Raw genomic sequence first — 26,400 nt, 5'->3', positions numbered from 1 at the left:
GAAATAGATATTTTTTCATGTAAGTTATTCTTGAGAAATGCTAAGGAAGGACAACGTAAATGCACTCCACTGTTAAAAAAGTTGCCAGCACTGGATTTAATTTTTAAGCATTTTACTAAATACAGTTGCATACACACAAATACACATACACACATATGGTTTTACACCACTCACATATTTTGGTGTAATAATCAAGTGCATCGGTACTCCGCACCAGGCTTTTTTCACTCGGAGTGCCCCAGAGGGGGGCAGGTAAGAACCCTCACCGCCCCAAGGGACCCAGCCCCAGCAGCTGACCTCCACTGCCCAACCACTGCCACGCTTCAGGCCACTTTCCAGACCTCCAGACACATTATAAGACACTTCCTACCCATTTTCCATAATTACCATGCCGTATCTGGTGGAGTTCAGACAGTAGGCAACAAATCATATATATATATATATATATATATATATATATATACACATACACACACATATGTATACACACACACACACACACATATATATACATATATATGTATGTATGTTTGTACACACACACACACACACACACACACATACACACATCCTCGGAGAGCCCAGCAAGCTACCGAGAGTATCTCACCTGCCCGGGCAGAGCCTGGCAAGCTCCCCGTGGCATATTCAAAATGCCAAAAACAGTAACGATAGGTCTCATTCCCCTGACCCTCAAAGAGCCTCCAACCATTGAGACAGAGGAGTAAGGAGAGGCTGCTAAAGTTTTCCCAACGACTGGAGGCTCCTTTCAGAGTCAGGGGAATGAGACCTATTATCTTCCTCCTCACACTTCCCTAAATAAGACAATTCTGCTTCACACACAAACTTGACTGATTTGAAACTAAAAGGGACACTGAGGTAAGCAGCTGTGGCAGAGACCTTCTCTCCCCCAACAGCCTACAATGTTTACTAACCAGGCGTTTATGGAAGTGAATCTACAGACTCCCTGGCTGTGAGAGCAGGCTTTGGGAATCTCAAAGCCACGTGGGCCAGAGGACAGGTTCTTCGAGAGGGTCACGACCCAAAGTCACCCTAAACGACCCCAGTCCAGGTTGGGCATACACAAAGATCTCAGTGGTCAGGAGACTATGGAACAGGGTGAAGTATGACTGTGTTGGCTTTTTACTAAACTTTGAGCAATTACCTGACCAACTTCGTTCCAATCTGTTGTCGGATTTCCTGCCTCTCTTCCTCAGACGTGCTCTGTAAGATGTTCTTGTCCTCCAGCTCCTTCTTAGACGGTCTGTTGCCAAGTTTGATGGCAAGAGTATCCCTTCGTCGTATTTTACTTGCTAAAGCACCTGCGGAGTGGAAAAGGCAGAAAGGCAGAAAAAAGGACTTTGAATATGTGGTGCTCAGGTCACAGGTGGTGAGAGTCTAGATGAAATATTTGGAATTCAAATTAACCCGAGGGAGAGAAGTGTTAAGCTTCTTAGTTGTGTTCTGAAAAGTGTTGGTCACCATGAAAATACTCACAAGTATCATCTTATCATTTCAATTGTGATGTTTGAAATTGATTCTGCTGAGATGGTACATCGAGTAAATTACAGATTGCATAATGCCATTCTTCCTTTCCCCTTTTCTTTTTTTTTCTTCTTTTTGGGTCATACCCGGTGATGCTCAGGGGTTACTCCTGGCTCTGCACTCAGGAATTATTCCTGGCAGTGCTTGGGGGACCATATGGGATGCTGGGGATTGAACCTGGGTTGCCTGTGTGCAAGGCAAATGCCCTACCCACTGTGCTATCACTCAGGCCCACCTTTTTCCTTTTCAAGTCTTAGAAACTTACCCTCCTTATACAGTACAGCAAACCTTTGTCTTCTTTTCCTCTATTTTGAAACGACACTCACAAAACTCTCCCTTTGATACCAACGTTTTTATCTGAAATTCCCTGTGACTCCTGATTTCTCATCAGATGGTAGTTAACACTAGCTGGGCAAAATGATTATTGTTGTTATTTAATACAAATCAATGGTCTGTAGTCAGTGACAGAGAAAAAACTTTTTATGATCTATAATTGCTATAAAAAATTCCTCACAAGTCATCCTGATGAGAAGTTTTTTTTTTTAAAAAAAAGAAAAAGCATTTCTGTGGGCAGAGGAAGTGTCTTCGTGATGGAGTAACACCCAGGGTTCAATCTCTATTATCACCAAAAAAAAAAAAAAAGGCATTTTCAATTCCCCTAAATTATATATAACTGAGTTGCCTTTGTTATTATTCCTTCTCAGAGGAAATCCCATCTCACTTATGGTGGATGGGAGAGTATTCTCATTTGGCTTGTTTTGTTTTCCTGGTTCACATCTAGTGGTGCTTGGGGCTTACTGCTGGCTCTGTGCTCAGGAATCACTCCTGGTGGGGCTTAGGGGACCAAACACAGTGCCAGGGACAGAGCCAGGGTTGGCTGTGGACAAGACAAGTCCCTTATCTACTGTACTATCTCTCCAACCTTTGTTTATATTTCTTACCAGGTCATTCTTTTTTCTTAAAATTTTTTTTTTTTATTGAATCACTGTGAGACAGACCCTTACAAAGCTGCTCATGATTAGGTTTCAGGCATTCACTGATACAGTGTTCTAACACCCATCCCTCCGCCAGTGTACATTTCGCAGCACTAGTGTCCCCCGGTTCCCTCCCATCACCCCCCAACCCCACCCCCAGCTTGCCTCTATGGCAGGTGCTTTTCTTTTCTTCTCTCTCTCTCTCTGTTCTTGTCCAGCATAATAATGTCCAGCTATCATTGTTACATTGGTCTCTTCTATATCTCACCTGTCCTCTACCCAACCCCGCACTTGAGTTTGATTCTTACTAGGTCGCTCTTGATTCATTCCTCCCTGCTTCTCCCTAAAGTTAAGCCCCAGTATAAGACACTGGTGGTGGGAAATGTACACTGGTAAAGGAATGGATGCTGGAACATGACATGACTGAAACCCAATCATGAACAACTTTGTGTATCTCACTGTGATTCGGTAAAAAAAAAAATAAATAAAGGGAAAAATATAAATAAATAAACCCAAGCATGAAGCTGAATAAATTTCCCAGACCCTTCCAACAAGTAACCAAGAGAGTCTTGCATTGATTGATGCTCTGTATTGAAGAATGGTCCCCAAGGTAGAAGGCCATGACTGATGCTTCTGAACAAGGCCTCGGTCAAGAGAACCCTTTGGGCAAATACAAATGTACAGCTTGACCCAGAGGATGTGGGCCTGACCCACCTGTGGCGCCCCGCCGCTCGCGTCCCCTACCACGCCCCTGCCGGGGAAAGGGCCTTACTTTCTCCACTGCCATCCTCGTCTTCATCCTCATCGTCATCATCGGTGTACAAGATCGGCCCATCCGAGTCCGAGTCATTGGCCTGGTACTCCTTCTGGCCTTCCTCCTCTGAGGCACTGAAGATCTCGGAACACTTCCCCACCAGCCCAGGCGTCAGGAGCTGCAGTGCTGGCTTCCCCCGCTCGTCTTTGGTGCTGACACTGTCCGAGGCACAGAAGCAAAGGGTGGTCTCTCGCTGGCCCTTGGTCTGGCTCCTCGGCCCAACTCGCTGTGCCCATGATGACTGGAAACGACCCTGACCCTCCTTTACTTACCTTTCCAACCCCCAAAGCCAGCTGACCAAGGGGGAACTAACTCATCTTATCCTGAGATCGGGCACCTCACAGGGCAGGGACCTAGGAAAGCTCCATTTCTTTCATTCTTTCTTTATTTTTTCTTTTTAAGTTTACACTTGGCAACGCACAGGTGTTCCTCCTGGCTCTGCACTCAGGAATCACTCCTGGAGGTGCTCGGGGGACCATATGGGATGCTGGGAATCGAATCTGGGTCAGCTGCATGCAAGGCAAACGCCCTACTCGCTGTGCTATGGCTCCAGCCCCTCTTTCATGATTTCTATTTCTCTCCTTGCCAGTATGTGGACAAAGTCAGAAGGGCTGGATCCTTTCAGGGTATTTGTTTCTCCATTGGAAAAACAGCCTCTCTCAGCACTCTGTTTAGTAATGGAAGATGGGAAAGGTGAAAGGAAAACGAATTCTAGAAAAAAAGCAAGGTGACTTAGTATTTAGTTTGGAAATAGTCTGTTTACTGAGCTTAAAGCTATACAAAGCTCGCCTTTTTAAAAACAGTATTTTAAATGCATATTTATATTAAAGATATTAATATGTTTAATGTGAAATATTCTTTGTACCAAAACAATAGCATCTTCATTGTTAGGTACAAAAGAATCCCTCAATTGGTTTTAGATATTAATAGAAGCCTCTGAATTTAGATGTCACACTTCTCAAAGACCATTTAGTGCCAAACATGTGTTTGCTGTTCTTGCTAATGAAAGAAAATCCAAGAAGAGTTCTGTGGATAATAAAACAGGTAAACTTTGGCAAAATCTGAGGTACTGAAAATTCTTCTCTGTGACAATCAGTGTCAGTTTTCTCAAGTCTCTAATTTTACTAGTGTAAAAAAAAAATCAACAGTCAAATTCTTATTTTCAAAGGGTAAACATGAAATTTCATTTCTTTTTATTGTTCTTTTTGGACCACACCCGGAAGTGCTCAGGAATTACTCCTGGCTCTGTGCTTAGGGTCCACTCCAGGCAGGGCCTGGGGCTAGAGCAGGGCGAGGGCTCTAGCAGCTGTAATAGCTCTCCAGCTCCGGACACTCCACTCCTTACTGTATAAACTAGATACCGCACACAACTGACAATTTTAGACACTTCTCAGTGTTATGTTCGGTGGCACTAAACGCTTTCATACTAAAATGCAATCACGGCCACTATCTCTAGGAGTTTTTTTTTTTTCTCTTTCCCAAATAGAATCTCTATTTACATTATAAACCAACCCCTCATCCTCTTCTCCATCCCCCGGCAAACACCAGCCTACATTCTGTCTTGAGAAATTCTGCTATTTTGAGTGCTGCAGAAAAGTAAAATTCTACATTTGTCCTGTTGTATGAACTTCAGTTAGCAAGTCTCCAAGGCTAATTCACAGGGACAGAATTTCCGCCCCGTTTTGGACGCAATAGTATGTCACTGTATGTGTATGCCACATTGAGTCCAGCCGTTCTCCAGCCAATGGATATTTAGATTATTTTCACCTTTTGGTTCTTGTCATTACTGTCGCTATGAACACGGACGTACAAATACTTCTTTAGAGAGCAGCCTTGAGACGTCTATATATTTTATATATATTTAACAATGATACATATATCATTTTTCACTGGTATGCTTTGGTATAACTATTAATCTCATTAATTTGTTTCATGATGCTCTGTGATTTTCACAGACTTCTGCATATACTTCCAGAGTATAATTTCAATATGAGAAGGACAAAGACTTTATAATTCATGACTTTTATTCTGGTCTTTTTGCTTTGGCTCAGGGCATTCTCCTGGCTCTGTGCTCAGGGATCACTCCTGGCCGGACTCAGGAGACCTCACGGGGTCCTGGGGATCAAACCTGGGTTGGTTGCATGCGATTAAAGTTTTCTCCTCTCTGGACCATCTCTCCAGCCCCCAAATTCACGAAACCAAAGACAGGCTGGGGCAAACTGTCTACAAGGAAACAAGTACAGCAGAGAACCTAGACTTAAGATGCCCAGTCTATCTGCTAATGTTATATGCATCTTTTAAACTTAATTTTTTATATTCAAAATATATTACAGGTTATATATGTCATCGAGTATTAAACATTAGTATACCTCTGAAGTTCCTGAACAGTACAGTATACTCCATAAATGTTTGTGGAAATAGGTCACCTGGAGTCAAATCTCCTTCTGATACAAGTTTCAAATAGGCTTACTAACTTCTGCCTTAAATCTTGTCCGGACAGAGATGTTTCTCATCTCCGCTAAACAATGTCTAGTCTGCACCATGTGGCTGGAGATTGCTTTTTTGATACTTGGTCACTGTCTTTTAAAAAAAAAGTCTTCTTTTCATATTTGTTTTCCACACAGAACCCTCTTCATATGCTGACACACACAAAAAAAATGCTGGCTAAACGTAATCCATGGTGGGTTTTAAGTAAAGTGGGTGAGTAAGGGCCAGAAATCCTAATATCCACCAAAAAGGGAGGAGAGACTTTGGAAGGAAATTTCAGAGACTGCATATTCCAAGCTCACTAACTCAAGAGCAAACACAAACTGCCTCTGTGGAAAGAACTGTAATTTTCATTTGTTAAAAATTTGGAAGAACAGAAAAAAAGAAAATCTCTAGGTTTTCTTCTAGGAAAAGCTTTAAAAGTTGTCTGGCTCACAGGAAAATTTAATACAAATACCTTATGTCTGGACTGGAGCGACAGCACAGTGGATATGGTATTTGCCTTGCACGAGGTCGACCCACGTTCGATTCCTCCGTCCCTCTCAAGGAGCCTGGCAAGCTACAGAGAGTATCTCGCCCGCACGGCAGAGCCTGGCAAGCTACCCATGGCGTATTCGATATGCCCAAAACAATAACAACAAGTCTCACAATGGAGACGTTACTGGTGCTGCTTGAGCAACTCAATGAACACCGGGATGACAGTACTACAGTGCTATCTTATGTCTAACGATATCTTCAATTTGTTATTTCTGACCACAGCACCACTGGAGATGGTGAACAGATAACTCACCTCTCTTGTCTGATAATCTGGTGTACACTTAGGTTGAAGAGGAACTTAAAAGAAATTGCTGCATGGTGTTGAGTATGATTCATATCCCTTAATCAATGCTGCTGGTAGGACACTCCGGCTGTCTTGGTACTTTGATGGTCTAAGGAACCAACTACTTTCTGTGGCGTACCCTGTTCCTCAGTCTACCAAATAATACACTCACACACTCAATTTATTTCCTTAAATTTATACTGTATTTTAAAAAGTTGTCCCTGATGTATGTTGGGCACTATTTTCCTCCAAGTAGTTTCCCTTAACTACCATTTCTTCCTCACTCTTACATCTGTGATGCTTAGTCCATGGCCAAGGGCATAGATGGAGAGCAAAAAGGCACGTGAGGAATGATCCCTTAGCTCAGATGAAACTGCAACACTGAACTCCACTCACGAGAAATGAAAGAAGACACTTTCTGTGTGCCTGAAGTATTTAAGTATGTGATAAATACCCATTTCACTGCTTTTAATCCTTTCATCAAAATGTCAAATAATTTTGAATAAATAAATAAGTAAACAAAAGAATAGTGTCAGTGGCAACGTACATGTCTTGTATGCATGGGACCTAGGTTTGATCTCCAGCACCACTCAAATGGAAAAAAAAGCATTAGGGAAAAAATAATAAAACAGGAGTTTGGGGATATAAGGGTCAGAGGTAGGTCACACACCTCACATATATATGTAAGGCCTTGGATTTGATTCATCAACCACGAGAGAGGAATGGGGAAGAAAGAGAGAGAAGAAAGTGAGAGAAGAGAGGAGGAAAGAAAGAGAGAGAGAGAAGAGAGATGAGAAAGAGAAGAGGGAGGGAGGGAAGGAGAGAGAGAATAGTGTAAGAAGCAACTGATTTGGAGAGCTACATAGGGATTTAGAAGAATGTGCGGCTGTGTTGACATCCTGGCTCTGTCACTCTGGGCAGCCCTGGCAAACTAGTCTACTCTCCAGTGTCCATTTTTCTCATCTGTTACCTAAGATAGGTTTCAGGCAAGACTTATACAAGTAAAATTAAATAAGTCTTCGTGACTTTTAACAATAAGTCTTCTTATTATCAGTTTTGTGTCTTGATTCAAATCAACTTCAGGTGTTTTTCAAGTCCAACCAGGTGAAACTTAAATTTTGAAAGAGGAAGTAGTGAATGAAGTGCTTTCAAGAGCAAATTTTGGTTTCATTCCTAGATATAGTAAAGATGCGGAATTTTAGTGGCAGGAACTTTTCCAGACAGAATAGTTATGGTGTCCACTCTACTTGGGCTGGAGCAATAGCACAGCGGGTAGGGCGTTTGCCTTGCATGAGGCCTACCTAGGTGTGATTCCTCCGCCCCTCTTGGAGAGCCCGGCAAGCTACCAAGAGTATCTCACCCACATGGCAGAGCCTGGCAAGCTCCCTGTAGTGTATTCGATATGCCAAAAACAGTAACAAGTCTCACAATGGAGATGTTACTGGTGCCCGCTCGAGCAAATCAATGAGCAATAGGATGACAGTGACAGTGACAGTCCACTCTACTTAGACATAGATAAAATTCCTTCCTATGTGAGTCAGGAGAGCTACCCACATGTCATCCTGGCTGCTACACTGAATACGATCCGGTAAGATGCAGAGAACAAAGGGAGACAGGACCTGGGAAGAATCTCCAGTTTCTGTCATGGACAATGAACCATGGTGGGCCTGGTTCCAGGAACAGGGACCTAAATATGAACCGTCTGGCTAATTCTGTCCCAGTGAGGGGGGCTGTGAGCAACAGTCAATCCTTTCTGAGGAGTCCTGAGTGGCTTCTCAGAGGAGATGGCATCTGGGCCGGCTGAGGCACCGAGGATGCAAGGAAATGCTCTGTGGCCAAAGAAACGGGGACCGGAAAGAGGGCTGCTGGTCTGTAATTTCTTGGGGAAGGATAAATACCTTGTTGAAGTAAAGTGGACAGGAGTGGGTGAACAGAAGAGACCCAAATAAAGATGGAAAACAAGCACTGTAAGGAAAGTGAGGGGGGAAAGAATAAGGGGGGCAGGGCCTCCAACCATACTAAAAGCTACACAGGGGAAGCGCTACCTGTCCGCAGGGCAAAGGTCATTTCCAAAGCCGCCTGGGGCAGTCCAGGGGCAGACGGGGAAACCCAATGGCTAGGCTGCATGTGCAACCCTAACACTCCTTTCCATCACTGGCCAGGATTGATTTTTCATTTTTTATAAAATATTAATGTTTTATTTTCTTAAATTCATAAGGTATGACAGTTTTTTTCTTTTTGGGTCACACCGGCGGTGCTCAGGGGTTACTCCTGGCTCTGCACTCAGGAATTACTCCTGGCAGTGCTCAGGGGGACCATATGGGATGCTCCCTGCTGTGCTATCGCTCCAGCCCCAGGCCATGATTTATTTTAAATCATAAAAGGAAACCCACCGGGTGCTCTCACTTCTGAGAAAGTGCCACCATCGGCCAAGGGAGGACCTTCAGCGTCCTGGGGGGCACGGTGAAATGTAGCGGCTGGGACACGTCCCGACTTACCATTTGAGGGTCTCTCTGCTAATGCCCGCACCGGGGCCTGCGGGGACGGCGGGTCCTTCCGTGGGTTCTTCCTTCTGGTGCAGCTGCGAGAGGTCGAAGACAGGGAAGGGCGGGTCCACGCCATTGCTGACCAGGACGAAAGGAGTGCTGGGGGTCAGAGAACCCTGCTCCTCCCCAGAGAGAGCGGAGGCAGGCGGAGGGGGCGGTGGGGTCGCGGGGGGCAGCGGGATGGCAGACTTGAACTTGCTGATGGCCTGGTCCTCGGTCCCAGCGACAGTCTGCTGGGGCGCCCGGCTCTGCCCGCCGGCCTCCGAAGGCTCTCCTTTCCCGTCGGACGAGCTGGCAGGGGCCGCGTCAGGAGGCGGCCGTGAGGTGGGCTGCCGGGCGGTTTTTTTCTTGCCCTTGGTGATCCCCACCGTCCCTGTTTTGCTAGACACAGTCTCCTTGGAAGCACGGGCGCGTGACAGCGTGGAGGCCGACGACGATGAAGCGGATGCTTTGGAGCCAGCTGTTTTTTTGGAGTGAGAGGAACCAGCTAAAACACAGAGAGATGTGGTATTAACAAGTGAGGATGACCAGCTGCGACTGTCACCCGACGGTGTGTCCTTCAAAGGGTGACGTCAAGTTTGTTGATTAGAGGAGAACCGGTTAAAAGAAAGTAAGCTCAGAGAGATCGAGCCTTTGCTTCCTCGAAGGTAAAAACCTTCATGGACAAGAGACCTTTGTCTTCTCCCTCCTCTAGTCTTTTGCTGGGTCAACAGAGGGGGAAATCTTTCTGGGCTCCTGGCCCTTTGTCCTTGCCTGAAAGAAGTGCTTGAATGCTTAAACAAGGCATGTGTGGAAGATACCAGAGCCTCTGGTGTTAGCGCAAGGTTGGGTCTTGTTAAACATCACAAACTAGACACTGTCTGTGCTGTTTTCTTTGGAGTACCATCCACATGAGACGGGCTGTAAACTACTGCCTCCTTTTTGAATCAAGTGCTCACCTGCTCACTTCATTGTTAAAAAGGGACTAGGGCCACCCCAGATGTCCCCAGAGAGAGCAGCTTCCAGGCTGGCCTGTGCCTCACCTGCCACAGGACTGAGGCAGCAAGAACACATGTGGCAAGATGCGAAACAGATGTTGAGAAAGCAAAACAAAATCTTTTCATAAAAACTGTCTAAATGGGCAGCGTGAATAATCCAAAAGGAGAGAGTATCTCTAGGTCTTCCAAGAAGACCTTTGTCACTCCACTCTTCCTGCCTGTGCCCCTGGGGAGAGCAGGGCAGGCTGACCGCTGTGTTGGTCATTCTGGACGAGTGTCACCTGTCCTTCGATTTACATGCCTATAAGGAGAAAGTCTTTTGCTTTGTGACCCTGTTCTGTACATCTCGCTTAACTGCACCTGATAAAATCCTCTACGCTCCATCAATGTTTCTTGTGGGGTCAAACTATCTTCTGCAAACTATGGAAGGACATCGTGCTACCCGAAGCCAATTGTATACACACTGTATACACTGACAGTATTCTAGACTGTTCTTCCTACAGCTTGACAGAAGTCAACTGGAAGATCGAGAAGTGGAAACAAAGAAGGAGGCCAAGAGATGATGCACAATTCTGGTGTACTGAAAACGTCAAGTGGTTTTTGTTTTGGTAAGATCAGGCTTGAAAGCAGTGGCTATGGCTTAGTGGCTTTACTCTTCATGGACATACATAACAACCAGAATCCCACACCCAACGTCCCCAATCTGAGCTTGCTAGCATGTCTCAGAAGTCAATGACTTCACTGGCTTCTAATGTAGACTGGTTAACTATACTCCTACAATCTAGGTCCATTCTAAGTCTAATTGTCATGACAAACACGCTAAGGACTTGGTCCGACACATCTTTCATTTTTTTTCTTATTTTTTTTCCCTACACGGCAGAACCTGGCAAGCTACTCGTGACGTAACTGATATGCCCAAAACAGTAACAACAATGTGCTCTCCATGTTCCTGGAGCGAGCAGACGCCATTGGGCTACACTAGCACGCGACAGGGACAAATGAAGACATCACTGGTGCCCACTCGAGCAAACTGATGAACAACGGGATGACAGTGATGACAGTGATGAAGCTGAACAGAATGCTTTTACATAATCTATTTTATCTTTAAAAAACATTATTTTCTAAGAGCAGAGTTCATTTTCACCTGACTTGGGGGAGGGGTAGCATCTTCCATGTCTACAATATTAACAATTTTCTTCAAGCACGTTCTAAGATGAATGGCATAGCTTTGCAGAAAGTAGCCCTGTGGCTTAAAATTACCTTAACTCACCGCTGAGAAAAGAAAGGTTACTTCTTCTCAGTGAGTAACTGAGAAAGGGAAAAAAACGTAGGTTTCCCCTTCACTGGCAAAGCAGCTAAATATGCTAAGTCTCATGGGATTATCTGGAGGTGTACGCTGATCTAGCAGTCAAAGTGGTAGTGGAAGACTTTCAAGTAACAGAGGCAGGCGGGCTCCCAAGAAGTGCTCGAGGTGCTTAGCAGCCACTCGTGGAAAACCTTGGCCGAGCAGGCCTGCGTTCAGTGCTGGGGCCCCGAAGAGGGAGTGTCTGCTGGGCTCTGGAGACCACCAAGGCCACCCTGAAGTGCTTGGGGGCCTCAAGAGTTACCAGAGGATTCCTACACGTGCCAGGAAGCCTTGTGAGGTGCCAAGGATCAACGCCCGGCCGGACTCCCGAAGCACTCTGCTACCTCCCCGCCACCTTCCCTCAACGAACAGCTTCTTAGGGACTCACACCGTTGACTAAAAAGACCCCTGAAGAAACTTCCCAGGTCCACAGGCTCCCAAAGTTACCACGAGGAAAGTTCCGAATGTTCTAACTGAGTTATCGATAGGAGGCTCAGAGGGCGTGACCAGTGGGCTCGACAGACTTCACTGCACCCCTCGTTCCTCTGGGATAACTCCACGAACAGCAGGTTTTATTGGCCCCCCAGGGTCAACCAGGCCTTTGGCTCATACAAAGCAGAATAGAACTAAACCGATTCAGAATGCTCAGAAGATAAACCTCCATCCCGGGTACCTGGAAAGAACTCAAATCTCTCATGAAAGCTGGTCCCTGCCCTGACATTCATCACTGGTTCCCTCCTGAGAGGGAGCAGGTCCACAATGAACTACCGCCTGAGGGGCACTCGCAAGGACTGTGTTGTGCTTGGAGGCTTTTCTGGAAGACCAGGACCCCCCACCTCCTCTTCAGGCTCAGCTCAGGCAGTGTGGGCCATAAGGCCCAGCAAGGAGGGACGCTGCTGATGGGGGCAGCTGGTCCCCAAGGATGGCCTTCTGCGATGTCTCATCACAGAGTATATGGAAAGACACTCCAGGTCAAAGAGGAAGAGGAGGAGAAAAAGGAGGATGAGGGAGTGAGGGAGATAGGGGTGGGAGGGGAGAGAGAGAGAGAGAGAGAGAGAGAGAGAGAGAGACAGAGAGAGAGACAGAGAGACAGAGAGACAGAGAGAGACAGAGAGATCTATCAAACTGCAAATGAAGCCCTTTCTGAATACGAACACGATGGGTGCACATGCTAAGGAGGGAGTCCCAAGGCATAACCTGGCCGATGGATGCAGGAGAAACTGCGGATGATTTTAAGGAAAAGGAGGCTTGCTGGTAGCACCAGACAAGCAGACCGGAGTATTACCAGGAAGGAAGAAGGACCTTTCTGTGTGAGAACTTTGATAAATGCCCTTCGCTGAGTTAGATGATATGGGAGCTTTTTTTTTTTTTAAAAAAAGTATCTATTTATTTATTATTTATTTTTGGCTTTGGGGGGGGTCATACACAGCAGTGCTCAAGGGTTAATCCTGGGTCTGCACTTAGGAATTACTCCTGGAGTTGCTCAGGGGACCATATGGGATGCCAGGGATCGAACCTGGGCCAGCTGCATGCAAGGCAAACTCCCTACCCGCTATACTATCGGTCCAGGCCCTTCATGCCTTATCACAAGCAGGATGGGGGCCTGACATGGCTTAAGCATGTCTGTGATTTGTGGACAAAGCTGAACCTAAAAGGCATGGAGCTAGAGCAGGTCCCCAAACAACCCATCAGGACCTGCTGCAATGACTTGGAGAGGCGCACCAGGGGATGCCTGTCTTTCTAACTAACCAAAATTTGTTGGGAGGGTCCCCCGAGCTGCTGAGAGAGGTGGCTTCCAGTGGATGGCGGCCGGGCCAAGTGAACCCAACTCACGGGGAACGTCTGCCAGTTAGCAGGAGAGAAATGACTACGTTTGCAAAAGACCGAAGACACAGCCAATATGCCAAAGATATTTATCATATTCTTCCATGGAAGTGTTGACTATTGTGAAAGAAAATTAAAAAAAAAATGTTATCAAAAGCCATCCATCAACTCAATGAGCAGAGGGTTGGCCGAAGCCTGAATAATCCTTTGGCTCCTCGCCCTTGTCATCAGGGCAGCCTCGCCCTGAATCCTACGGATGGACTCCTGTGCAGGTAGCCAGGTCCTGAAGACAAAAGAGGCCTGTCCACACAAACACAAATGAGAAGGAATCAAGCAGAAGTTTCCTTGGGTGGCAGAAAAGACACTTCTGGGGTGTTCTCTGGGGCAAAGCTGAATGTCCTGGATTCACACCCTATCACAACAGACACCCCCGAAGGTCACCTTCCTGGAGGAACAAGGAGCCCCCCGCCCCAGAGCTGAGCACCCTAGACTCACCCCACCCGGGGGCAGGGGATACTCACCAGGCTCTCGGGTCGTGTTTCGGCCGCTTGGCTTGGGCGGAGGGACGGGGGCCTGCTTACCCGGAGACTTGGTGTATTTTTTACTAGGAGGCACTTCATCACCCTTGGGCCCGGCCCCTTTTGGAAGCTCAGGTGTTTTTTTGGGCTTAGGTTTGGATCTAGACTTAGGGTGAGCTGGAGCAGGTGAGACAGCTGTCGCTTTTGCGGAGTGGTTCTCCGTGTTCTCTACAAATGAGAAAGTGAACAGAAGCAGACTGACACAGACATACACAGCGTGAGCAGCAGGAGCAAGACACACGGAGACAGTGACAGCAACACGGGGCTGCTTCGGCCCTGGGGAACCCAGAGGTAAAAAATCCAGGCTGAGAGCCAAACAGGGGCCAGTTCTCTGGGGCCAGGAACCCCTCCAGTGACAAAATGGGGCTGCGCAAGTGACCAAGTTACCTTGATGACGAGTGTAACTTTCCATAGCTGGGGGCCGGTCCAGCTCCAACCGGAAGTTGGTGGAGGATGACATGGGCATGAATATTGAGTTTAAGGACCGAGATAAGAATCGAACAGGACTGGCAGGCCCTCCAGGTAGATGATCAGTGCTTTGCACACCCTGACATGGGGAGAGGACTCGCTGTACGGTGATGACTAATCTCAGAGTTGCCTCTATAACATGGCGGAGGGAATTTCTCTCTCCCGGGAGAACTCAAGCCCCATGAGCCTGGACAGGGATTTTGGTGTTCTGTCTCATTGTGGTCAACATTCAATGACTTCCCTAGGAAGGGAGGCTCTGTAGAATCTTTTCTACACGAGTCACAATGCACCATGGAATGAACTGCTTTCTACCATTTTTTTTTTCAGGGCACAGGAGTAGCAACCTGTTTTAACAGCTACTTCCTCTGACCTCTGAGCACAGGCCACAATTATAGGTATGGAGGGCTCAGAGGCCAAATATATGTTTATATTTATATATCCATATATCAAGGTGTTTTATTTTTTGGTAAACACTGAGGGCAATGTTTGAATAAGACAGATTATGATTCAGAGAAAAATTTCATGCCAAGGGCAGGAGACCCTCTCAAGGAGAGCCAGGAAGGAACAGTTTCAGTCTCAGTAGGAAAGTGGAGGGGACTGAGTGTTCATTCATTCATTTACATTTCATTTTTTTCCCACTCTTGACTGTTATTAAATTATAACTCTGGTTCCAAGAGCCAAGCAGACATTCTCGAAAAGTGAAATACAAAAGAAGACAAAACATAAGACAGTGTTAAGACAATACTAAATCTTTACTAAATAGGACTGGTCACTAGTGAAAGACAAATATTGGCATGCATCATGCTTTAGTATTCTTTATTCTGTTATATATTGTATTTTGTTACATGTGAGTGGTGGCTTCCTCCTGTTATTTTTTTTTTTTTGGAAAAAATAAAACTCAGATCCTACATTAATCCACTATATAACCATAAAATGATTTACATTACAGTAAGTCATCACTCAGCATTTCTTCTCCCTTGCCTCGGAAAACTACAGACCCAAACTAACCCCCGACCTTTGGCTTTATTCATAACTGCTCTCTGGGTCCCTCACTGGACATTCCTCAGAGGCTACTTTACATGTCTGCCCATCTGTCTCTGTCTGTCTGTCTGTCTGTGCAACTCATCTCTTTACCCTGAGCTGCGACTAACCTTTAGCACAGTCATGGCTCGCCTAACCCAGGACTAAACCAGAAACCCAGTGAACTTTTAAAATGAAGGTTAACAGCAAAATGAGCTGAGGCACATCTAGACAGTTTCAAGTAAAACATAAATAGACCTGGTTAGCCTTTCGCCGTAGCACTCAGGTCTCCTCCCGGGAATGTTCTTTGTAATTCTGTCCAGAGTGCAAAAGCAGCGGGGAGACCAAGCCCCACTGATGCCAGCTATGACGAGGCCCATCAAACTGCTGTTCCCACCTTAATTCTCTCTCATACTATACATCCTTGAGTATCTTAGGCTCCCTCCCTTCATGCCATGTCACAGAGGAGCCCCTTCTCCTCTCTACTCCCTACTCAAGGTGTTAACTCTAAAGCTACACCCACAAATATTCAACTCTGGTTTGGGGAAAGAGCAGACAGTTCTAGGAATAGTGGGTTGAAGGTGGAAACACAGCACGCAAACTCTCAGCAAGCCCCTTGTAAAAGCACGGCACCTCCCATTCCACTGGAACGGCTGTTAGTTATCTGTGCTGTTTGCCAGATGGCCAGTGTTTATGTTTACAAGTGATGACTCCTAATGGATGGATGGATGTGTGCGTGCATGTATATACATAACAGTATGCTTTTCGACTGAATCATAAGCTCCTTTTTGTTTGAGATGCTATAGCCCATTAGTGTTGAAATATTATGGCTATAAAACGGATATAGCAGATTGGCTGCCAGTTATTAACATACACTCGTAGAGAACTATATAACACATTACTGAAAAACAAACACTTCTCTTGGATCTGGGAGATCATGAATTAAATTCTACTTCGTGGTACTACCGTGAATTGAAAACATGATCTAAACTGTGGTAAACAGGAGAGTAACCTCTTTAAGAGATGGTGAAGAAATTCTGCCTGTTCATGCTGGCTTGATCCTGGGTATTATTTCACAGCACAGAGATTCTGCAGCTGGTTACAATACTTACTGGCTCGACTCCCTCCATCACGTGAAGGTCCAGTACAATAACGCTTAGAAAGCAAGTCTGAGAACTGCGGTCTGTGTTCCGCCCCCATCCCTCCGACCTTTGCCTAGCATGTCTTTTTCAGGTCTCAGTTTGCAGACATCTTCCTCCCAGAACAGATCCTGGTCCCTATTGCAAGCTCTCCTGGCTTGCTCACTCGGGCCTTCCAGAACATTCTGCATCATGCATTGAAATTGCCTTTTGGCATGCAGGCCTCCTTGGAGGCCATGATCAGCTTGAGGCAAAGGATATTTTTGCTTTGCCACTTTTCCCTTAGTCCTCAGTTATAATTGACAAAACAAAGATTGTCTGTCACTGTTACTCCCCTGAAAATCCTTTACAACAACTCAACAGAAAGAGTATCAAATAGATTTCAGATTTCCCCTTAAAAAAACAATCTATAACCATCTACAGATCAGTATTTCTACTTCTTTTATATTAAATGGTGCTTACTGAGAAAGAATAATGGAAGACTAAGACGTGTGAAGCGTTCAAGGAAGAATCTATAGCACGAGGAAGAGGAGGCCAGGGTCAGAGTACCGACTCCGAATCAGATGCCTTCCTCAGGCCAGGCACAGCACACATCCTGGGTGAAACCTACCCAACAGAACAAGTGCTAAGAACAAAATTTGTTGTTGTTGTTGTTGTTTTTTCTGCTAAAACTAATGTTTCAAATATTAAAGTATTGCCATGTCTAAAAAAGAGACATTAACATCTGGGATTTTTGTGTAATGTAATGATTTTGCAAATACAACCAACCAGTAGACAAAATAATACTCTTAGAAAGTTGGCTTACTGCTAAAGAAAAAGGGGCATTCTATTCCCAAAGAGAAGCAAAAATAAGGACATTGTGGCTTTTGGGTGGTGAGTTCAAATAAAAAGTCAGACAAGGAGAGGAAAGGTTTTTGACTACAAAAACTCAATGTTATCTTTTCAGAGAAGGCATCTGCAATTCAACATTATATGCAATATTTGTTATATGTGACATTCGTTACGGTCTCAAGAGATAGCTTCCTGTAAAATCCTTTCCTCATATTTCTTGGGGGATGGGGTGAGGTGCTGTACCTGGCAGTGCTCAGGGCTTACTCCTAGTTCCGAGCTTAGAGGTCACTCCTGGCATGCTCGGGGGACCATGTGGACTGCCAAGGATCTAACCCACCCTCCCTGCTGTACGCTCTCTCCACCAGCCCCTCTCATTCTTCTGTGGTTTCAGAGGTGTGTGGACTGCAAAAAGCTGTAGGTCACGCTGCCTGGTAAGTGGTATGGTAGAATTTTCAGCATTTCTCTTTCCTATGTACACACCAGTCAAGCAAGATGCTATCTTGTACCTTTTTTATCACAAAGAACCAAATGCACAAGTTCTCGGTCAAGAATGATTTAAAACAAAAACACCTCCTGGAAGGCCACAGATCTCCGTGATCTGCCATCTTCTTTTTCTTTTCTTTTTTTTTTTTTTAATATCAAGCTTGTTACTTTAACTGACATAAAACTGTCAACAACTTTTTATTAGGTTGATAAAGGAAACACTTCCTTTGAAGTTTGACCAGTTCACTGATTGACACCCCATACCAACCAGGCGAGCACGAGAGATGGTTCTGTTTCCCAATGAAGGATGTGATTCTTAAATGCAAAAAAAAAAAACTGTACTCACGGACAAACCACAGATGGACTTGAAATTTAACAGTTTGATGAGACAGGACAGTCAGACTCGTAAGTAAATAAATACATAGGCAAACATGAATTGCACTAATACTTTAAAGAGAATCCCCTTAGAATCTATTTAGGACTATTTACTCTTTAAGTTCCAGGAATATCACTATTTAAAATATTAATTTCTTATAATCAGGATTAATAAACTGGACAGGACTTCTTTAAAGGGAGAAGGAGAATTTCAGGAATATTCCACTCAACTCTCAATAATACAAAATGATGGATTTCTAACAGGTTATTACTAGAGACTTTATAAAATTTTAGAGGGTATTCACGATGCAAATCATGAGGAGTTACAGATTTCAAAGAAGATGATTTTAAGTTACAAGGTCGAGCAAGTGCTCTTTTTGATCCCTTTGCCTTAGGAACATTTGCTTTTATTTTTTTTAAAAAAAGGAAATTACAGATTGTGTTTTTTCTAAGCGTTTTCAAAATGTCTATAGAACTCCAACTCATTTGACCAATTTTTGCCCTCCAATTTGAAAGACAGGAAATAGTCACTGTGTCAATTTCCACGCTTCACTGGAATCATGCTGACTCTCCTAACAAAGCCTAGTTTTTTGGGGTTTCGATTCTTGTTAGCGTAACGTAGAAGGACTAAAGGCTCCTTTCACGGGGTAAATGGAGATTCGTGATGCTCTCAGGTACTTGCCCTGTATCTCTACATTCAAGCTCGAAACCAAGTTCTCTAAGGAAGTCTCAGAGAACCGCACCGAGAATCTCTGGCACATTTTGAGGTTTCCAACTTCGCAGACAAATCATGGAGGAGAAGCTGGTGGCACAGACAGAAACTCAAGTCCTCGGATGGCCCCTTCAGAAATGCTGCAGTGCTGGAGACCCAACAACTCGGGATTGTCGCAGTGCTACCTGTCAAAGTCCTAAGGCCAGAGAATGAGTGCTAGTTTGAAATTCCAAGTCTCCTGAGTTTCGACATTTCTCCATACTGAGTGCTCACCTGGGCCAGTTATAGCAACATGGAAAAATGCCCAGTCCACTAGCATTAGTTTTAGAGAAACTACAAAAAGCTCCTGAGTAAGGAAATCTTTAGTGATTAAAAAAAAAACAAAAAAACTGTAAGTTAATTGTCCGTCCAGAATAATAAGTGAAATGAGCTGTATGTAAAACAGAGATGCATCTAACTTTGCACTTTTTTATTTTCCCTTTCCTCTAGCTATCATTTCCCTCCTCTTTCTACCAGTGGAGCTGTATTGAAGTAGAAGGTTATGGGGTATCTTTTGATTTTTTTACCTTTCTTATCTTCTGCCTTTTCTTCCAGAGGAGGCGCCTTTTCAGCTAGAGAGCCATTACCTTCTTCAGGTTTTACTACAGTTTCCTCTCGGGCAGATTCCTCGCCGATGGGTATCATGTGCCCGTTTGAGTTTTCAAAGTTAACTGTCACATCTCCATCTAAAATGGGGAGAGAAACACCTAGATGTCTAACTGGATGGCGTTCTAAAATCCCGTTCTTCATCGTTCGAGAACCACTGGGTTCAAGTCCGCGTTTCAGACCCCGAGAACAAAGCATATCTGCTTCTGTGGCACCTGATTCTCCTCAAGATATTCATTCAGATGAAGAACTAGGAAACCCTCTGTCTTGACTGGGGCAAGCAGCTAAGGAGGAGATAAGCCAGGATCACTTCAAGACAGCAGGAATGAAAAACACCTCGGCACTAGAGACCCTTTCTCTAGCACTTCGGTTTGTTGAAGTTAATACTTAGATATTGCTTTGTTACTCAAAAAAGGAATGTCAAAAAGCAGTCCTCTTAAAACAAAAAAGACATTTTAACGAAAGCACAAAGTGAATGCAAATACACAAGTGACATGAAATGTAATCACACATGAAAACAATTAGTGGGAAAAGATGAACATTTCCAAGCCTAGGATACTGTATCTCTGATAGCTAACTTTACAGAATAATAGAACTATTATTTAATAGCCAGGAAAAAGATAATAACAAAGTTAATTTTAATTTTCTGATTTATGTATAAGACTGGAGCAATAGCACAACGGGTAGGGCGTTTGCCTTGTATGCAGCCAACCCGGGTTCGATTCCTCCATCCCTTTAGGAGATCCTGGCAAGCTACTGAGAGTATCCTGCCCTACGCCAGAGCCTGGCAAGCTACCCATGGCGTATTCGATGTGCCAAAAACAGTAACCAAAGGTCTCACAATGGAGACATGACTGGTGCACGCTCGAGCAAATTGATGAGCAATGGGATGACAGTGATACAGTGACCTACAATTATATAAGAATTTAAAAATTCATGATTTAACTTAGCAAACTTGAAGAAATGTATAGTCAGAATTGGTTTTTTTGAAATTCTTATTTTTTAGAAGCAAAAAACATTAGAAACATTTTCATTAGAAAACAGAGACCATCTTCTAAGTTATTACTATGTACAATTGTACTGATTTGTATATACATATATATAAATATATGTGAAACTTACTGGCATTCTGAACAACAACAGGCAAGGAATTTAATAAGTAAAATACATGTCATGGAATTATCATACTCAAAGTGAAAAAAAGCAACTGTTATTAGTCATGGAAACTCCCAAGATCCTATAACTTGATTACTATGTAAAGCTGAAATACGCAATAACTGAAACAATGTGACTGCAAATAAATCTTAACAATTTCAACAAAACGGAGGTAATAATTTTTTAAAGAGTATATGTAGGGGGGGAAGGCATGGAGGGGAGGAGGGACCCTGGGGCCATCGGTGGAGGAGAATGGGCACTGGTGGAGGGATGGGTACTCGAGTATTATATAACTGTAACACAGGCACGAAACTCTGCAACTGCACCCTCACAGTGACTCATTAATAAAAAAAAAAGTATATGTCGAACCAAAAAATAAATCAAAAGATTTTTAGTTCTTATTATTGGTCCCAAGAAATTTATTATAAGGATATAGGAGACAGTAGACACAATTGAAAGTGAGGTATCAGATACAGGAAAATGAAATGAATGTAAGAATTGAAAAATAAAGGGCTGGAGAGACAGTATAGTGGGGTAAGGTGCTTGCCTTGCATGTGGCTGACTTGGGTGTACTCTAGAACCACATATGGTACCCAAGGCACCAGAGAAATGATCCTTAAGCAGAGAACCGAGGACAAAATCTGAGCTCAGCCACGCGTGACATCTCAACTCATCTCCCTAATAATAATAATAATAATAATAATAATAATAATATAAACACAAATTAGAAAATTGTATGAAAGTCCCACTGTATAAAAGTCTTATTCTTAGAAAATCAAAACTTAAATGTATCTTTGCTTTCTCTGACTCTAGCTAGTAACAAAAAATGTTTAAATCACTTTAAAAATGAGTCAATTTTAGTTTAACTATTAGCCTATTATGCTTATTATTATGTAAATAACTTGCTTTTTCAAATTAAGAACAAAAAGAGTATAGAAAAAATTAAATGGTGAGTGGGGGGTGGAAAATGATGTTAGATAATTATCACAAGACAGAAACAGTCATCATTAGGGAAAGATACTTTGAGGTCTGAGCTAAAACCAGTGCACATAAAAATAAGTAGGAAAAGAAGACATATTTGTGATAAATAACAGTGATACCCAGTGATACCACTTCTTGGCACTGTATCCTCAAAACATAAAAACACCCTTAATTTCAAAAGGACATATTCACATCTAAGTTCATTACACACTTAGTAGATTAGCTAAGATACGGGAATTACCTAAATGCCCAATGGCTCTATGGATTAATGAATCAAGAAGCTGTGGTATACATATACACAATGGAATATCGGGCAGCTCCAAGAAAGAATAAAATCATGCATTTGTTGCAACACGGATGCAACTAGAGTGTATCATGCTAGGAGATTATCAGTCAGAAGGGAGGGGACAGATATAAAATGATGTCTTTCAAATGTGGAACTTAAAGATGCACAGCAAGGTAGCAAGAAAGGGACACAGGCAACAAAACAGCAGATCTGATTCACAAAACTGATTCTGTGGGTGGGGAACTGAAAGGGAAAGGCATTGGGGACTACAGGAGAGAGAGGCGGGTACACTGGTGATGGGTGCAGTGTTGGATTTATAGACAGGGAGCCATCATTAACAGTACTGTAAATAAGAGTATCTCAATCAATCAAAAAAAGAAGTAAAAAAAATAAGAAGTAAAACAAAAGACCAAGTGTACATAGCACAGAGTGGTTTTAAATAAGGAGCAGGAGACCATGGAGGGTTTGCCCCGTTCTGAGAAACAGCTATGAAGTTGTTGGGATAGAGTTAACAGAGCAACAGAGATGAGGGGGAAATCAGGATAACCAAAAAAAAAAGGCCCAAGATTAGACTGCAAAGTAAACCGAGGCAGAAGAGGGAGGAGGCTGGCAGGCAGGCAGGCAGAACTGTCGACCCGCCGCGTGTACAAGCGAAGAGAGAAGATGGAAGAGAAGAACCACAAAATAAGGACTGAACTTGGGTTGCATCATGGACTTCCCCAGGAGAGAAGACCGATCACTGAACGTTAGGATTGGAATTAGAGTTCGTGTTAAAAAACAAAACAAAACAAAACAAAAACTCCAAAACCCATAAAAGAAATAATAAAACTTAGCTGGAGCAAGAGTATGCGGTAATTTGGGGGAAGGTCAAAGCTAGGGTAGCTGAAGGAATTGAGAAAATCACCTGGCTCACTGAACACGGGCATCCTTGACAAGGACCGTCACGGGCCCAGGCAAGGTCAGGAAGATCAAGGCAAAAAATGAACCTTCAGGGACAGAGACAGGGCACTGTCACCAAGCATGGCAGCTTCCAGGCTCTGGCTGGAGCTTAAAAGAGACTGAAGCTCTCAGGTTAATTGTTTCAGAAATATGACAGAAAATCATTTTCTCAGACCCTCGGCCGCAAAGGAGCTGGTGCAGGGTTGGGGCGGGGGAGCTCTATTTATATGTGGAAGGAACAGAAACTTTCAAATATTAGGCAATTTCTACAAAGGGGCCATGCAAAAAGGTGGAAACTAAAATTCAGTAATTTATGCTATCCTGAACATGACCCTTATTACATTAGGCTCAGGTTAAAAATTGCTCTTTCATGTCCTGAAACTTTTCATGTTAAGCTTGTGAATGTTAAAAAAAGGCAAGTTAGGATCAGATTTCTGTGTAATTAGTATGAAATTACAAGCCATCATACAAGTGTTCAGCACAGTAGGAAGACTGAAAATTAAGGACTCATAAGCATTCCTTTCTACTGAAAATTGCTTGTTTTTAGGAAGTGTTAGCTCCTTTCTATCTAGAATTTTATTTCTTATCTCTTAATTTTTTTTTTTTTTTTGGTTACCAGCAGCTGGGAAAAGTGAGAAGTGGCAGTTAATGTGGTTTTATTTTATTTTGTGGTGTTGGTGTTTGTCCCCCCAGAACCTCAAATATACAAAGTTTGTGCTCAACCACTAAGTTACATCTCAAGTGCTGCTCCAGTTTTTAAAATAATCTTAAAAAGTGTACGTGTGGGGGAAACACCTTTAAGCTTCATTTTTAATTATTACTATTATTTGTTTGTGGGGTGGGGGCCCACCTAAGGGTACTCCTGGCTCTGCACTAGGAATTACTCTTGACACTGCAAGGGATGTCAGGGATTGAACTGGGTTGGCCCTGTGCAAGGTAAATGCCCTACCCGCTGTGCTATTATATAGCTCAGGCCTCTGCCTTTAAGTTAGTGACCATCTTCAATGTTCAGTAACAATTTCCATTTAAAAAGGTTCCATCATCATTCTTTAAAATATTTCTAAGACCTTCAGACCCGTGAAGGTCTGAAGGCGTACCCCTATCAAGGTGCCTGTATGGCATTCAGTGTTCGAAAATTTGAACACTGAACAAAGGAGGAACGTTAGGGGGAAGAGACATTTGGAGACTGTCAGGCTACCTTCAAGTAGAAAGGAAAAATCAGGGCTGTGCATTTTTATTTTTAAAAGTCCCACAGAGGAAATAAGGAGCTGCAAGGTAAAACTAGGGAAAACATAGAGTCCATTCATAGAGCAGTGAAAAATATTTGAAGGACCTAAAACTGTGAGGGCTCAAGTAAAATGGTGCCATTCACTCCAGTCCTTCTGACTGCCTTTGAAAACGGAGTGAAAGAGGAGGAGGGCATTTGCCAGCTCCATTCTGGAATTATTCAGGTGTGGGAGAAAGTGGGTCTGTAAGGTTTATAAATAGTGAAAGCCCAGTGATACTTCACTTGCAAGGAACATAGAGCAGGAAAAAAGAAGCACTATTCATTTCCAAATTAAGAAGACGTTATTCATTCCCACACAGGTACAATACTAATGAGACCTGGAGTGTATAGAACTCAGTGGGTGAATGAATGTTCGCATGTTTGAGACCCGGGTTCTGATTCCCGGCACCCTACCGTCCCCACATACAATAAGAATACTTGACTCTAATAAATGTTGCAAGAGAAGTATGAAATAAATCAACCAGACAGCAACAAAAAAAATGTTCTGCAGTTTCAATAGTAGTAGGAGTGATGTAAACTGTTTGCTGTTATTTATTGGGGTTTTCTCTGAAAATCTATTTTTAATTCTATCTAATCCTTGTCTTATTGTTGTTGTTGTTGTTGTTACAGGATTACTCCTAACATGATAGAGGGGAAAAAAAGGGAAGATTAGAGTTAGAAAGAAGTAGGGCTAGTAATTGTTAGTGAAAATATTAGAGACAACTAGATTCAGAGAAATGAAAAAAAACAATGCCAGGGGAGCAGATTAATTTGTCCGCTCAGGCCTTCTGTGTTGTACATCTGACTGCATTACAGACCTGATAATACCAGAGATACAAGGGACACCAAGGTCTCTTTTCTCTTGCTTTAATTTCCTGGGAAACTTAAAAAAATTAAAAAGGCAAGAGCCAGGCTAAAACTTGGCACTGATTCAATTTAGTGACCTTGCAGAGCGTGACTGAAACTCAAGAATCAAAGGGGAGTCGTGGAAACATCTGCATCTCAGGCACACCGTGAACTCTATGGAGCTTTCGGGTTCGAGTAGCACTTGGTGAAGAACTCACCTCAAAGGTCACTGAGTTTCTTTTCGGTCCACCTCAGATTCTAAATTGCAAGCAATATTCTTGGACTACAATACTCAAATGCCTTCCCTCTCAAAGACCACGATCATCTTAAAGGCCAAGAGAAAATTAAAGAAAGAGTGACATTCTTCCAAACCTAGGATGAATGTCCTTACCTTGATCAGGTAACTCCTTCAGAACGCCCCTTCTGATCAGCTCCTCTCTACTCTGCCTTGTAGATATCTTCCTTTCCAGTACTTTAGAAAAAGAAGAAACACAAGTAAGAACCATGTCACTTCTTATTCTTATAATACAGACATATTCCAAGTCAAATTGAGTGCGTGCTCATTCTATTCACTTGAGGGTTCAACCCCTCATTTTCCTAGTTGTTGAACACAACGTGTAATTGGAATCAAAAGCAGGCCTGGGATTCCCTGCCACATGTCTGGTCTCTGAAACGATCATGTGTGGCCCCGGAATCCAGAAACTCTTTCATATCAACCATGAACACAAAGACATGTCTCAGGTTAAAATATTTTTGTCACTGGTAATTGCACGGTAATTCCACGGAGGATATGGCCCAGAGCCCAAGTAGATGCTAAAAATCCTGCAATACTGTTTTTACCTATACTTATACACACAGACCTGTAATACACAGATTCAATGTACAGATTAGGCACAGTCAGTGATTAATAATAATAATAATAATAATAATAATAATAATAATAATAATAATAATAGAGAGGGAATGTAGATGTGGCTCAATGGTACATCACATGCCTCACAAGTGTGAGGTCTTGGGTTTGATCCCTACCATAACAACCCAATTAATTCAACCACTCATTAAAATAATTAGAGCCATAAAAGTAAATATATTCTCTCCCTCTCCCCTCCTCTTCTCGCCCTACATGTAGGCTGTTTGGATTTGATTCCTCCCCCCTCCACAGAAACGGTCCCCCAAGTATATAGAAGCAACATCCTGAGCACTAACCTGGAAACAGCACCAAAATAGAAAGCGAATAAACATAATAACCTATAATTTTTGGACTGTGGTTAACTGCAAGTCACTGAAACCTCAAGTGCATTATCCACAAAAGGGACCAACAAAAGGTGCATTTCAGAAGACAGGCT

At 43.4% G+C, this 26,400-nt stretch overlaps 1 protein-coding gene across 7 annotated transcripts in view; it reads right to left on the bottom strand.

The window, feature by feature from the left end:
- Positions 1-26,400, bottom strand: part of PHACTR2 (phosphatase and actin regulator 2) — a 292,400-nt gene that overhangs the window by 41,392 nt on the left and 224,608 nt on the right. For 3 of the 7 annotated variants that reach the window (XM_055135556.1, XM_055135558.1, XM_055135557.1), the window contains exons 3-8: positions 25,446-25,526; positions 19,502-19,660; positions 13,851-14,075; positions 9,136-9,670; positions 3,289-3,488; positions 1,163-1,319 (exon numbers count right to left, since the gene is read on the bottom strand). In XM_055135556.1, coding sequence (XP_054991531.1) covers positions 1,163-1,319; positions 3,289-3,488; positions 9,136-9,670; positions 13,851-14,075; positions 19,502-19,660; positions 25,446-25,526 — 1,357 coding nt within the window. The remainder of the gene's footprint in view (positions 1-1,162; positions 1,320-3,288; positions 3,489-9,135; positions 9,671-13,850; positions 14,076-19,501; positions 19,661-25,445; positions 25,527-26,400) is intronic. The other 4 variants (XM_055135559.1, XM_055135560.1, XM_055135562.1 and 1 more) reach the window with 2 other exon arrangements.

The sequence above is a fragment of the Sorex araneus genome, chromosome 4 (assembly GCF_027595985.1).
Source record: "Sorex araneus isolate mSorAra2 chromosome 4, mSorAra2.pri, whole genome shotgun sequence".
Lineage (NCBI taxonomy): Eukaryota > Metazoa > Chordata > Mammalia > Eulipotyphla > Soricidae > Sorex > Sorex araneus.
This window is presented reverse-complemented; position numbering and strand designations above follow the sequence as displayed.